The 16,100-nt window shown below is 39.6% G+C and overlaps 1 protein-coding gene across 1 annotated transcript in view; it reads right to left on the minus strand.

Annotated features, from left to right (window-relative positions):
• Positions 1–15,892, minus strand: part of ecel1 (endothelin converting enzyme-like 1) — a 53,050-nt gene extending 37,158 nt beyond the window's left edge. Inside the window, exons 1-7 of the mRNA XM_007562568.2 lie at positions 15,702–15,892; positions 7,472–7,640; positions 6,516–7,381; positions 5,260–5,328; positions 2,965–3,075; positions 2,778–2,870; positions 524–648 (exon numbers count right to left, since the gene is read on the minus strand). Coding sequence (XP_007562630.1) covers positions 524–648; positions 2,778–2,870; positions 2,965–3,075; positions 5,260–5,328; positions 6,516–7,361 — 1,244 coding nt within the window. The 5' untranslated portion in view covers positions 7,362–7,381; positions 7,472–7,640; positions 15,702–15,892. The remainder of the gene's footprint in view (positions 1–523; positions 649–2,777; positions 2,871–2,964; positions 3,076–5,259; positions 5,329–6,515; positions 7,382–7,471; positions 7,641–15,701) is intronic.
• Positions 15,893–16,100: the final 208 nt, after the last annotated feature.

A 16,100-nucleotide genomic window follows, 5' to 3' on the forward strand; every position in this document is an offset into this window, starting at 1 on the left:
GTGTGTATGTGTGGAGCAGAGTGACTATCGGCGAGCTGTCACTGGCTGAAACACACACCCTGACGTGCAGCAGCCCTCTAAGGCCTCCCCTGAAGTCTGTCAAGAAGAAGAAGGAGGTGAAAGTGTGTACATGCACGGGGGTCTGTTCATGTGCCTCTGTCTGGGACTGCAGGAGGTGTGGAAGGTGTGGGTGCAGATCAATAATAATCAGCTGCAGTAGAACTGGAAGTTCACCCAACAGTGACTCTCTCCAAACACGAATATATACACAAATACATGCACAGCAGCACTAAAAAGCTAATCTATACATCTGGTGACTGGTGTTGTGCTCCAAACGCCAGTGACAGGCCTCAACCACAGGCAGCCCACACACACACACACCCACACACACACACACATATAAAACAACCCGACTTTAAATTGAATGAGTCTAATGAAATCAATTTTTCCATACACTTCCCTACCATCATCGTACTCTCCCCCACCCTGGCTCCACACTTAGGACTTCTTTAACTTTCCTCACCTCTTTGAAGTGTTCTTGATGATGTCAGAGACTTTCTGTATGTAATCAGTGGCAAGCACTACGATCTCTTCGTCTTCAGAGAAGTTGTCGTGGAAAATTCGGTCCAACAATCGCTTCCAGTGAAGCTGTGGAAGAAAACCCAAAAGTCTTACTTTCCCTAAAAAAAAAAAAGCGACTTTCATTAAAGACCTTACTGGCTGCATTTATTTACAGTCATGTAAAACACTGCGGTCAAACCGGTCATTAAGTGGTGGCTGTACATTTTAATTCCTCTAAACTATATTTACACTTTATGTCTGTGTGATGTCAGCATTTCAAAACCTGTTCAAAGCTTCAAACACAACAAAGCAGATTCTGGTTCTTCACATGCACATGGAGTCTGGGGTTTTCATAATATCCTTACTAACTGTGCTAATTGCTCATCTGAGAAGCTAATGAAAGTTAATTGTTGTGCTTTTGTTTTTAAAAAGGTTGAACCCTATTTTGGAGCTAGTGCGCTCCCGCATATGCAACATTACATCCACTCTGCTCCTAATATGCATAATTAATAACGGCGCATGGCACCTTTGAAAGCTCACAGCGTCTGAGGTTGAAGTGGTCAGAAGACAGTTGCTGATAAATCAGAATCATGTAAAATTGGTATTGTAAAACAAAGCTTTCCAAAAAAAACAGAAATCGGCCACATTCTGATTGGTGATTATCAACAGCTGATCTTAATCTGCTCTGCTTCAGAAAACCTCAACACGATGTGTTCAAAGTGAGGTAAAAATGTCAACGATGTTTTGCCACAATGCCCCCTTTACTGCTAACCAGGCATTTTCCCATTGAGAGCTTTGGTTTTATTTTATTTTTTATCCAGTTCTTTCTGTTTAAAGATGTAACATAACAGGCATGACCGCTTTCTACTTCCAGGATATTTTTGCATCATTGTGTTCTCCCAGATTATCTTTGTTCTTTACAAGATGCCAGCGACAGCGATGTAGTTTTTTAAAATAGCATAAAATACTATCCCTTCTTGCTCTACTTGCTGCCTCAAGCTGTCACTCAGCTTTTGTAAGATGAGGGAAAAAAAACCCTGAACTCTTCCCCCTATTTTCAAAGCATTCACAGCCATTACTCGCCACCTTTGAAGTGTCCCCCAACACTGCTTTTAATGTAACTCCGTTTTACAATATACATATACAATACACAGGAGAGTTAGCGTATCAGTCTGCTGCAGACTCGCTACTGAGAAGACCAACCTGGCCAGTTAATGAGGCAGCAGCGAGGAACTAGTAATTCATTCCGAATAAATTGCTGCGACAAATTGCCTTTAAGAAACATCATCCAATCTGCTACACAACAGTCACGCTCTCTCACACCCCCTTTATTGACACTTGAGTTAAGCCTTTGCAAAGTTTTTATTGCAGCTGTTGTTTGCTGATCTCCTTAAGATCAGCTCTGTATCTTTTGCCCAGTTTCCATTTCTTCCAAGTCAACTTTCATCCATCCTTTCCAAGCAAGGAGAGACACCTCAAGAGACTCCTCCTCCTTCCTCTCCCGCTGTTTTCCTCCTAACCTTTACCTCCTGTTCCTTTCCTCCTACTTCTCTCTATTTCTGTGAATACCCCCCAATGTGTCCTCATTTTTCTCTGTTTCTTGAACATTTTCTTTCAATCTGCATCTCAATCTGCTTCCCTGCTTCAGCTTTTGAGAGCTTCTAAGGCGTCTCTCTTTCTGTGTGTTCACTGTTTCATTGTTTCTTAGCCACACACACTAACATCACTGCCCAAAATGCTCTGCTGGAACTCAAATTTTAATCCATTACGTAAGTTTTTGTCAAAAACATCTGTATGCGTACAGTGCTGTGAAAAATGATTCCCCATCTGAAAAACCTTTTTGTTTTATTGTTTATTCAGATATACACTATAATTTAAATATCAGATGACGATAACCCAATAGGGCTATTGTGCCTTAAACCATAAGGCTTGGTTGGTTTGAGTAGCTTTTTTTCTCAAAATTAATAAAATCCTCATTTGAGAACTGCATTTCGTATGTACTCATGCTATCTTTGATTAAAAAACAAAGCTGATCTGAAAAAGTTTCATGACAAAAAAGGAAAAAAAGAAAAACAGGAGACAAATACGTTTTTCCTGCAGTATGTTATATAAATGCCTTGTCTGTGTGTGTGTGTGTGTGTGTGTGTGTGTGTGTGTGTGAGTGTGTGTGTTTCCATGCGTGCGTGCATGTGTGCGTGTGTGTGTGGTGCGCTCACGCTAGGTGCGATGCGCTGCAGCTGCCTAAGGGTGATTCGGTTGTACATTGTGCTGATGTCTTTCCTTTGGTCATCGTACTCCGACACAGTTATCTGTTGAAAGAAACACATGGTTAAACAAAGCATATGCACAAGCACCACCATGCATGATTGCACGTGTGCAAAAGGCTGTGCTCTTTCAGCTCACATTGGCCAGTTGGGTCTCCAGCTCTATAATCTCCTTGGACTTCTGTGTGGCATTGTGAGCGCCCAGCATGCTCAGCAGGCGCTCCATCAGGGCTTTGTACGCTGCCAGGATCTGGGAAATACAGTGACATCAGCGCTGACGGACAGGAGGTGCCACGGCGACAGCACCAGTAATGACTGGTGGCGATGGTGACATGTGGCAAAGTGGAAGGGATAACAAAAACACTGTGGGTGGCTGAAGAAAACAGGTGGGTTGATGAAGAAGGACAAGGGGAGAGTGAAGTGGGCCAGATGGAGGGGTGAGTAAAGGCAGAGAGGATTTAGGGGGAAATGGTTGAATGAGGGGCAGCAGGGAAAACAATCAAGGCCAGTTACAAAAACAGCGATAAATATTACAGGTGAGGTCAGGAGGTCAAGAAAGAGTGGAGAAGGAACTCTTAGTTTTCCTGCAGCTCTCATTTTTTTCACAATTTGTTATAATGGGATCACCAGCCTCTCTGTATTTATTTGGAATGTTGTTTAAAGCCAGCTAAATTTTGAAGTGGAGAAAAAAAATTACTCACTGTTTATTTTTGTTTAAAAAAACTTCTCCTATATATAATAAGACTTGTATGTATTTATAATCAGCTGCCCAACTCAACACTTTGTAGAATCACCTGCAACAATGGCGCTCCTTCTCCTACTCATAAGTTGGATTTGATGCGTCCCCAACCTGAATGTTTATGTTATTTGTTCATAATTATGTTATGTGGTTGCTTTGAATTAAGGCAGTGGTTTTTACCAGACGGAAATGTGTGTGCAGGATACCGGGTGATAGGAGAGTTAGGAAGGAATTCAGGACTTGACAAGATGTAGAGAGATGAACTGAGCTGTTGAGTTTTAAGCAGCCACAGTAGGTAATGATTCCTTGAAGCAAACCAAGAGATCTCTGTCAGCCAAAGAAAGGACAGGACTGGGGGAGGATCCTGCACTCACATAAAGCAGACAGGCTCTAGCATAAACACGACCCACTCGGTATGAACGCTGGGGGTTCTGGGAGATTTGTGAGTATGCAACTTGTGCACAAGGCAGATGCAGTGGAAGAGCCCTCCATGTTGGTTTGAATAAAGCAGACAGACGCCAAGAGCAGTGTGATTATTTTTATTTTACTCTTTTTCACTCCCTGCTTAGAGCATTTACCAATTTATTGTGCTGTATGACTTCCCTTTGAGAAGCTCTTGACATCTGCGATACAAAATTGGTTCTGAATGAAGATGAGCTGTTATCCAACACTGAGGCTATCACAACAATTCAGGATTCTTACAAAGAGCTTAAAGTCAACAAACATCCTACTTTACCTGAACCTGTTCCTGCGATGTCAGGAAGTGGACATAGTCTCCCTGCATGTCTTTCTTGAACATCCCAACCTTTATCTGTCATTAGTTCACTCCAGCCCTGTTTAGCCTGCTTAAATCAAACTCTGGTTGTTTGCCTAGAAAGTCTGATTCGGTCGGGGAAGTGTGAAAGCAAACTCTGGTCCTCTTAGAAACCAAAGTCTTGGTTTGGTTGAAGGGAACTCTGGTACAGTTGAAATGCATAATATGAATGGCAAGCAAATAGGATTTGTAGTGCTGCAAATTCTAGGTAAAAACAACCAAAACAAATGCAGGTGTGTAGTGCTGGCATGAGAAATGGCTTGTGGCCTTTTACCAAAGATAAAAGAGAAATCCTACAAACGCTAAAATCTAATTCCACTCCAGTTTTATTTACATTTCTTAAAAAAGGAAGTTGGACTCATGTCTTCTTCAGAGATTAATTTCAAGGTGCAGTGTGAAAGCAAACTTTGCCAGCTGAAAATTTAACAAATGTTGCAATTTTGGTTCCCAATCGAACCAAGTCAACTGGACTACCAGGTGTGAGAACACCCTTAGATGTAAAGTGACACAAACCAGAAGATAATGTTTGTGTTGGTTGCTTCTCATTTTCTAAAAATATATCAGAATAAAGGAGGATAAAACATATGTAAGTCAAGCTTTTCAGATTTTTAAACAATGGGACATTTTTTCTTCCATGTTGTAATTATGCAATTATGTTAGTCTGTCACTGAAAAGCAGTAAAATGCATTGAAGTTTGTGTGTGTGAAGAGACAAAATGTAAAAATGTTGATGTTTCAAATGAATACTTTTGAGAGGCACTGTGAATGAGTAATTTGAGCAAAGTAAGGGACTAAAATAGGTGAAATGAAAGGATTAAAATGAGGGGAAAAGATGACAGGGATGGCATAAAAAAAGAGGCAAGACCACTGAACTTTGTTCACCTTCACACTATCCTCATCCTGACCGAGGTAGAGGCTTCGCTCTGGCAGAGTCAGTCCCTCTTGATCAATCTGCAAAAGCACGGAAAAATAAAAAGTTAAGAATTCAATTTGATGTAAATTTAAGTATGTTTTCCTCTATGTCTCCCTGTAATGTACACCATGGATGCACATTCAGATCTAGTCAATGACTGAAAGCTTAGCTGTAACGCCAACTTGTCATTCAACACACTGAATGCCTAATGTCAGAATTATTCATAACATTTAATTAATAATTCACACAGTTAACCAACTCTTATTTTCACACATCAGCCAAGATAAAGACTTTGCAGTTTATTGTGGAAAACATGATTTGTGGATTTTGGTTGTTGTGTTATTTTCAGGTTAATTTAACCCTTCAGTTTTCCCACTCCAATTCATTTGCCTATGAACTCTGAGATTTAATAATCGCTCATTATAACGTATTCAAAATGTGACTGGATCAAAATTACACATCACCAGGGGTGTAAGTCTCATTGAACGAAGTTTCATGTTAATAAAACACCATTTTTCTACAAAGTGATGTATGTCAAAGTTGAAGTGGTGTCAAGCTGATTTAGTAAGGCGAAAATTAGCATAAGCTATGACAATGAGCCCAGATACGACTACCCGAGCCTGTTTTTATTGTTTGAGACATTTATCTTGAGTTAAGAAAGGAATTACTTCTTAAACTGCATTGTTTTGTTGACTAATTTAATAACTGGCGAATATGCTGACCTTACATCACACATTTTTAGTCTTACTGGCTCAAAGGGCTGTTCCTCTAGGCTAACATTACCCAGACATGCTCTCTATACACACACACAACCCGATGAGCGTGTGGTGTGGGAATTTGCAATTAACATGACGTGAAATTGTGAGTTTAACATTTTTTATCAGAATTAGCTGTTGATTCTAAGCTAATTGGTGATTTCACAATTTTTATAAAAGAGATCTGGACTTTACCTACGACCCCTGAATCAAAATCTAATCATGCTGACTGAACTGGGTAATCTTACACTGAACAGAGGTCTCATTCTGAGATCCATAAAACGTGTAAACTTTTCCCTTCCTCGCCAAAAAAATGACATTATGCATTTTAAACAGAGCTTTCTCAAGACAGCAGGGCTTGATAAGGTAGATGATTATGCCATTAAAGTTCCTAAAGAGCCAATAAAAAGACAAGAGCAGACAAATACAGATAAGCCATTTATAAACCCTAATTAGTTTTCTGAGCTCACCCTGATGGCGTTCCTGGAGGAGTTTTTATCGTCCACATTGACGGTGAGGGAAAAGAAGACGGCAGTGCTAAAAACCCCCTGCGTCCTGTAGAGCAGCTCATTAAAATCCGGCCTCTGGGGGGCGTCCTCCCTCTCCCACCCAGCAGGGCCCGATGGAGCTCCCTCCAGGTCCCATCCTCCACAGCTGTCTAGCACCTCTGTCATGGGTTTTGACCCCAGTTTGTCAATATCCTTGATGTTGATGCAGGACCGATAAAACTCCTTGACCTTCCGCTCTGCGGAGTCTGGCCCATGTCTCTGAACCGGCTCCAGAAGGAGCTGCTGCAGCTTCTCCTCGTTTTGCTCGCCGATAGCTGTGATGATGCCATAGCTGAGCTTGTCTTCGGGGATACCGTGGCGCCTCAGCCAGCCTCCACAGGCAAAGGAATAGAAGTCCTGGCAAGGCTGTATGGTTATGTCAATATTGGCCTGAACGAAGCGAGTCGCCCGCATAAGGGAGCGTTTGTGTTGGCAGTCCTGCTTGCAGTCCGCGTCATCAAGTGAAATGTACTTGAGAGCCAGCATGCTCCCCAGGATGAGGCACATGCCTGCAGCAAAGACCAACGCAGACAGGAGGCAGTTCTCCCTCCTACTCCAGCGAGGAAGGCCCCCGCTGCTGCTGCTGCTCAGGTCTTTGTTTCGGCTGTTTGACCAGGTGTTGCCCCTCCCTCGGACCACATGGCGGTCCAGGCTGCCCCCCAAGTGAAGGGTCATGCCATTGCTGAGGATGTCGCTGCTGTAGCGACCGCCATATTTGATTTCCTGGAACTCATCGTAGTGGGCAGTTAGGGAGTATGTCTTCTCCATCACAAAAGATCTGGTAGTAACTGAAGGTTTGAAGGGAAAAAAGTTGGGATATTAACGTTTTTCTGCCTTTAGAATAATGTCCTCATGACTAAAATGTGTCTAAAGCCTACCTTTTTTATTCTGGTAATGCCCACTGTCTGCTCTTTAAGTCAAAGCCCTTTATTGAAAGAGACTGGAAACCTCCTGGTCCTGCTTCTGGTCTCTTTCTTATTCACTTTCTCTCTGGTGTCCTTCCATTTGTTCTCCCGTCCTCCTCCTTGGCAATCAGTTTCAGGTCACCTGTCAATAAAAATAGAAATGAGACAGAGGAGGGCTGTAACTCACAAGAGAAATAGGAAATTGAATCCAACAGCACAACAACAGAGAATGACAGAATAACATCCGTTTTGCCACATCTTTCCCTTCTTTGTCTGCCTCTGTTTGTCAGCTCAAGCTGCTCAATTGATTAGTGCTAGTCATCCCACAGGGGACAGAGAGTATCCCTTGGGTGACTTAAAATTGCCTGCAGATCACTGGAGATGGCGAGCAAAGAGCTGGACATCAGCTGGGCCATGGAGAGGTGTTACAATAACCATAACTTGACTTATGTCAGTCCAAATTGATGTAAACTAATATTACTGCAGGGGGACTCAGACTTTATTGCCTCTGTCGCATCAACAGGAACAGACAGATGTTCTCAACCTGTCCGCCATTTATCAGTCCAGCAAAGCTGCTTATTTGGGGTATTAAACAAACAAACAAAAAAATAGGTCATTTTCACAACAGGATGCATCGAGGACCTGGTTTAATTGGATGAAGGATGGGAATTTTTATTTGCCTTCATGTAGCTTGCTCAGCTCCTTCAGACTAGTGGCAGCAGCAGAAAGCAAACGCCTGGTGGAGCTGTGCATCTGCTGAGCTGATCACACAGACTAATTCTCCCAAGAATGTTCCTAAACTATTAATGGAGAAATGTTGCAATGATGTGTTGAAGTCGGAGAGTCACAAAGAGGACAAGCTTCTTAAAGGGACAGAAACCTAATTTCAGGGGTCAAATTCCAAAGGCAAATTTCTTTTCAATCATATTTGATATATGTGCAACATTTTTAAAACCAAAGATAGCCCATTTCAGTTCATCAAGCTCTGTTAGGCATGTGTGTCTGCATGGTTGTTTTTCTTGTGTGAATTTGAGCTCTACCTTTATGGAGACAGAGATTTAATTCAAAATATTTCTAATGTGTTGATTGATTATACTTCAGTTAAGGAACTAATTGTTTTTCAATACTTTGTAACCTCTATGGCTTAAATTTAAAAGCCAGTATTGTAATTTTCTTCTGTTGATCAGATCTTGCCAAAGGCACAGCAGAAACCTTTACTTTGATCCAGTGTCGTTTTCTAGGGCCTCTCCTAGAAAACCAGCCCAACCAACAACCATCTCCTTTAATGTTGTCTCTAAAAGGACAAAATCGCATTTCCAGTGTAGAGATGTATGCCAATGAATATCCTTGGTAGGGAGATAATACTTTTTGGTTTACTCTTAACTACTCCATCATAAGACTTAAATGAATTTTATGCCATCATATTTCAATAATCTCAGTGTAAATTAGTCTGCAACAATTATTTTCTAATACATTTACTTGTAAGATATTTTAAATCAGTGATTTATTTTATTTTTCAAGCTGTTTTAGTCAAAGTAATAAAGTTTTTCTTGGAATTGCTTAGAATTACAGGTACAACTGAAAATATTGTCAGGCACTTTCAACAATTAGCATAGCTCTGCGTATTGTTTGCAAAATGAAATATATTTGCAAAACTTACACACTAAAAATATTATATTTGTATCACTTTATTCACAGGTTGCTCTGCAAAATCTCCTGTGTAGAATTGTGCAAAAGTGAGATCCTGACTTTGGGCATACAGTTCTGCAAATCTGGTAAGGCGTTTCCCTACTTACATGAAAGTTGTAGATAATTCTTGCATTCTTTTCCCTTATTCATAACCCAGCCTTCATCAGTTCAAAAATCTAAATTTCTTATTTAAACAGGTGTAAAAGAGGCTGGGAATCATGCAAAAGAGTAACATTTATTAGGTCTGAGCTACACTACACAAATATTTGCAAACATTAAATGCAGAATTTAAGTTCTTTATGTAATTCATACTTCTCTCTTTTGATGTATTATTAAGTTTACTTGTGCAAGACCCAAATTCTCCAACAAAGGGAATTGATTCTGTCCCACAGAAGACAGTGTTCAAAGAATGACCTAGTAGATTAAATTAATAATCACAAACAAACAGTTGGAGATGTTTTCTTTTTTTGGCACCTAAGCTAATTAAGACTTAAGGAGTTTAAAAATTTAAGGCATTTTGAAACAGGGGATTAAAAAAAATGGAAAAATAGTTTTCATTATCTTCATTAGGGACAGACTTTTTGGGATGGCTGATGTTAGTGGAAAGTGCTGGATGATGCATTATGTTAATCAACTGTTAAAGAAAGTGTGTGTGAGAGTGTCTTAGTGTGTGTGGAAACCCACTTGCTGAAAGCTCTGAAGGCAGTTCGTAAAAATTGATCCCTGCTATTGCCACTGAGAATGCAGGTCTAGCTCTTGATTTGTTTTACAAGCTGTTGGTTGACTTTTTTAAGTGTTGTATAAAGATAAGGAAAATACAGCTAAGGAAAAGTGGATCCCACGTTTTATTCTATGAGGCATAATAATGAACTCTGTAAGATTAGTGGATTATTTAACAGCTAAATACAGGAAATAAGGATATTTACTTTTACTCCTATAATAAACTTATAACAGTCTTTATTTAGCACCTTTCAACAATGCTTTGCATTAACTAAAGTGCTTTACAATAAATGAATACAAGGCACAATAATTCATATATAACTCGTATTTATATATATGAATTAAATCAAAGGCTCATAAAATGAAAGAAACTCTACTTGTCATTTTTAATTTAAAAATAGATCTCCAATTTTACCACATTTTACACAGAGTGTAAATGTAGCGTTTTCTTACTACTAACAACGATTTGCTTTTCTGTCTTTGCTTTTGTAAATACCTTTAGCTTTTAGTTTAGAACCATGTGCATGTGACTTTAAAATATGTTTATGGCTTTTTGGTATCTAAAATGACCTTTTCTGATTATCATAATCAAATAAATGATTATTTTACTTTACAGAGAATGACTTCAAACTTTTAAGAGCAATCATAAAACATCAGAAAATGCTTACTAGGCAATAAAAGTGACATATTTCTCAGTACCAAAGAGGAATCTCCCTTTCTGCCAAAGGCTTCCCTTCTTACACTCAGACTTTGTTCATCTTCTGTACATAGCCTGTGGAACCGTGGTGACCTCTTGCTCTTTACATCATTCTAACGCTGCTCCAGACTTGCAGGTGAAAAGTCTAGAGCAGGATAAACTGAGTATATCAAAGTGAGAAGAATAGGAAAGAAAACTCAGTGAGATTCAAGGATTCTGTGTCTGTGGAGAGTCATTATCACTCCACCCTATCATCCATCAATCTTCTGCATTGTTACACAGATGCACACACCCCATGAGAATCATTCTGGGTCCAGGAAAGCACAGCCACTCACACAGACTCCTGCCCTCTCTTCACTATAATGTGAAGGAAATTGGATTGCAATTCAAAATATGAAGCAACCCAACTCTCCGTGCAACTTCCCTCCTCTAGCAAACACCATCTCTGTGTCACAACTCCTTAAGTGTGATAATAAATTATGAGACACACGTGCACACACAACAGATGATCGCACGCTGGGTGGACATTTAATGTATGGCTAATGGATTGGATCTTGTGGGTACCATCGCAGTGAGAGGTTTGCGTGATAAATGGCTATTTACCAAACATGACGGAGCCTAATATCTGAGAGTTAAACTAATGCAGCAGCACACTCACACATGCACGCCCTCTTTCTCGCTCTTGCTTGTCACATGCACCTTTAAGTGCTGCACTGATACAGCACAGCTGATGCACAGCTCCTTAGCAGTTGTCAAAAAGTCACCAAACATCAGTTACTTATTGATATAAAGTGTGGCTTTTCAGGGGGAACAGAGATCCCGTTAACACTACGTTGACCCTCCTCCATGTATGAATACCCATTAGTAGTCCATTAGCACAATGATTTGCAATGATTTGCAAACTTTTCAGTGTTTGACCCAAATAAATAAATAAAATAGACTCCTGATTCCAACTCCTAGTTGAGCATTTATACTAATTAAAAGAAGGAGTAGGGAAAAACAAGCAGCAACAACAGCTAATATAATGCTTTTTTTTATCATTTGTAAGTAAATACTGTTTTTTCTCTATCATTTAATTTGCATAAATACACTTGACTAAACAATGGAGCAAGTGGAGCAACAGCTTCCAACATTTTAAAAGTTGTAGATCATCCTTTTTGACCCAAACAAACAAGTCTGCACTTCCTGCAAATCTGACAAAAATAAAAACAAATAGACAATCTCTGTTAATTCTCATGACACCCTTCTAAAAAGGTCTATATTTTAGTTTCACACACTGAGTTGATTCGATCCTACTCACCCAGCTGTACCACAGTTTGATTTGGAGAACAAAGTCATTTCTGCTCAACATGATCTTTTCTGCGTGACAGTTTACAGCCGTGGACAGAAACGGCAAAATGAACAGAACCTGAATCAGCTTTTAGGAGTGCATTTCTCGCAGTCACCATAAATCAGATAAAATGCAGGAGAAAACCTCTCAAAGCATTGCAGGTATGGACCTGTGACCAATTTGCAACAGAGTCACTTGCAGCAGCAACAGGCCAGCGCTCACGGCTGTCGTTGCTCTCACCTCAGTTTGGTACTAACGAGAAAATGGAAATACTGACAAAATGACAAGATTCAAATACTTTGTAAACACTGCGATAATACCACAAGTTTTAGTCAATAAAAGCTGTTAATTTGGGCTCCACTTTGAAGCGCTGGCATTTAACAAAAGAGCTGTATCACATTTCTTTAATGAGTCTGGAACAAATTTGATCAAAATCTAAATAGTTTGACTGAAACCCGCACAAGCATTTTTTGAATGTATTTTTGGCATTAGAACCATTTTATAATTAGAAAATATTTTTTATTCTGTTATTTTATTTTACAATGGTTGCAGATTAAAAGCTAGTGTTTATTTATAAAAATGTATTTTATTTGCAAAAGCAATAAAAAAAGGTCATTTTAACTTTATGAAAAGAATTGTGAGAGTTTCATGTTGTGTATCCAAACTGTTTCATTCATTATTTAATTTTTAACAGATACACAAATTGCTTTTGGTCTTAAAAACTCAGTATGGCTGTCATTTGCTGCGACAAAAAAATAATGATTTATTGTTGCAAAGCTGAGAGCAACAAATTCATGAATTTCTCAAAGATCAGACAAAATGTCTCAAGAACTAGTTGCGACTGGGGAAGAAACGAAAACGTTTTCTTTAACTTCAACAAGAAACAGAGCGAACTTTAAGTCAGAGAATAAATGTGTAAAATATGGATGGAAATGTTAAAAGCTATTTTAAGAATCACGGTGGTTGAAGTTCTGAATCACGTTGTATCAATTCGTGCTTAATTTAGAAACATCTGTGCAGCACCAGGTTCACATCACTGTCACACAGACTTTTGATGGATGACAATTTTTAGATCATAAAGGTTACCTGTCACATAATTCAGATTCCTAAAATGAGAATATCACTTGTTCTTGGCAAATGGAAGCTGATTATGGTTTCGCTTTGGAGTCATGGGAAGCTGAGACTTTATGAGATCCAAACTGCTCCCTGTGGTCTCGTAGATTTCACTCTGATGATGAAAGTCAGTTGAGGTTAAAACTGTCTGCTAACTCTTCACAGCGGAGTCCCAGATTATATGATATTAATACATTAATAATAACTCTGCCACTCTTCATCTAATCACTGGTCAGAACACATCATGCTCATGTTTTACTCCAAGCAGCAACTGCAAGTTTTCTGTGAGGAGAAAAGAAAAAAGTTGCTCTCTCTTTGCTGCAGTTTGTAATGATATTTTGTGGTACCCAGAAATAAGGGCTTAGAAGCAACCCTCTTCTTTTATCTTCTCTCCGCCAAGTTGCATCACCTGCAAGCCCTCTATAAATGGGTTTATTATCCCTTAATCAAAATGGTCACCGAGCTTTTCCCCGTGAGCAGTATAGCTACGACACTCGGAGGGTTCAGAGTGAAAGTCAGCCCCCTCGAGTCTTATCACCAGTCGCCAGAGGCTGCAGCAGAGCGCTGCGCTGCATTTGTATGGGCTACCCATTTGGACACACTGCTCATGAGTACTAACATCCTACTTAGAGTTGTACTCAAGCAGAACTTCTTCTGCGGAGCTGTTTAAGCATGCATGTATTGAATCTTGCACACAAGGTGATTTAAAGCATTTCTAATAGTTCAATTATTCTCTCTTTTTTTATTATAACATAACAATAGTTGAAAATGACAAGCATCAGATTGTGATACTTTATTAGAAGACCCAAAGTGATAATATGTCTTAGATGAAGATAATTTCTTATATGAAAAATATAATTGACGTATCAGGGTTGACAGTAACGGTAAGTTATGTTAATGAAGTCAAGTCTGTCCTTTTGTTTACAATGTAGCCACTTCTGAATCCACACTGATGCAAATCCCTTTTGTTGATCCATCCTTTATTTTCTGTGAAAGTGCACGACCTGCTTCTGATCTGAGTTGTTACACTGTAAAAATGAATGAATGAATTTTGGACAGCATTAAATATTAGTCGTTAAAATTAAAATGCAATCAAGCATATCAGTTTTTAAATGCAATATCTGATAATTGTTCAATTTTAAAAACACCAGCTTGCTCATTTTGATAACAAATCTTGCCTAAACCTTAAATAACATGTTACCAACTGTGGTAACGAGCAGAGAACAGTAAGCTAAGACTGTTATGTGTTTATGGGTTCTAATATGAAAGTATAAAATAATTTACTGAACTTCCAGCAGACTTGTGATTGAGACAGTTTTTTTGTGTTAGAACAAGAACGTAAGCTTGAATCCACTTTAGCTGGTTTCAAAAATGAAATTTGGTAGCTGGCTGAGCTCCTTAATCTTGAGCCAGTCAATACCAATGAACAGCGCATCTTGTCAGGGGAAAGATTTACAAGTCTCCCTGGCAATATAGATGACAATAGCTCATTTCTTTCAGTTTTTTATGTTTCTTTCAGCTTTTTGTTTCTCTTTTAACACAGAATACCAACCAGATAACAAAATGAGAATAATAGTTTGTTAGAATTTTATTTATGCTGCATCAATATTTAGATGTATTGTTTAAAATTGACAACAGTTCTGCTAATAATTACACCAAACGTTTTGGGTAAATGTATTTCTAATCACCGTAGTTCGGTTATGAACATAATTTAAAATTGAAGTTAAACAGCAGTAAAAGTGAGAGCGCACACCTACTGAGGACTTTAACTCTGACGCGCCTGTTTATTCTTTGACTCGGCAGCATGTTTTAAACATTTACTTAATATTTCTTGTTCCAGTTAACATTTTCTGTTTAAAAATTGTAAGTTCAAACTTTGAGAGATGTAAAGGGGTTTCGGTCAACTTTAAACAAGGTTGAGTATTACGCGGAGAGAACCATCAGTTCAGAAAATTGGATTTGCTTTACAAACACATTTTCCAGAAGTTCCTGTAGGGTATAAAGATTTAAAAGAAACAAAGAGGACGCATGACTCTTCTGTTTGTTTTTCTTTAAGCAGTTTGGTTTTACACTCGCTTCGGTGTCCGATCTTCTCCTTGGCGACTGAACTGACAGCGCGTAAAGACGCACCTGGGGGAGGTGGAGGTCTGGGGATCCAACCTCATTGCAGTACAAACACTTTTAATATATATTCTATCTGAATAACTACAATTCACAAATGTTTTCCGATGATCTATGAATTAATAACTCTGAAAGGACGCAACGATTCACGTTGGAAACAGGTTCGCTCGCAAATTAACTCATTCAGAGAATTTAAGTGTGGCATTCTGGATGTACAATAAGAGCAGAAAGTATGTAATGTTTAGTCTAACAAATAGACTCAGTCTCCATATGAGCAGGTGGCTACACAAAAACTTCGGTCGCTTGCGCATCCTAAACTGAGACCATGTGCGCAAAGACAGGAGCGGACCAGGGCACACAGTCTCCGACTTATTCACTTTATCTCTGGGCGCTTCCACTTGTTTCACCATCATTCTCTATCATTTGAACCCCATCTGCCGTGTCTCTCAGGCGGCAAACCCCCAGAGGAGCAGCCTCGGTGGAACGTGAGTGTCCGCGGAGTGAAGAAAACTTGTGGTACTAAAACGGCTTACCTGCGCTGAGTGAATTAAAAATCCCCGCACGGAATGTGAAACCCCCCCACTTCTGGGTAAGCAGAAAGATCCAGTCCACTGAGGGTCCAGCTGGATTATCCGGGACCCTCCGGAGATCGGCACACACCAGGATCCGCGGCGCTTTCTGCGGCCGCTGCAGCGCACAGCCTCCGATGTATGAGGACAGAGGAGGAGTGAGGGAGAGAGGGAGGGAATGCTTCATTAACAAGGTGAGACGCACACACACACACACACACACGCGCGCACACAGGCGTGCACGCATGCACATCGATGAGTGCATGTTTAAAGAAACTGCACCTCAGGGAGTTACAAAAACAAACACACCAGTTTTTCTACATGAAATGCTAAAATTCAATTACAGTTTTCATACCTGATGAA

This window comes from Poecilia formosa, unplaced genomic scaffold (genome assembly GCF_000485575.1).
Source record: "Poecilia formosa unplaced genomic scaffold, Poecilia_formosa-5.1.2 Scaffold138, whole genome shotgun sequence".
Lineage (NCBI taxonomy): Eukaryota > Metazoa > Chordata > Actinopteri > Cyprinodontiformes > Poeciliidae > Poecilia > Poecilia formosa.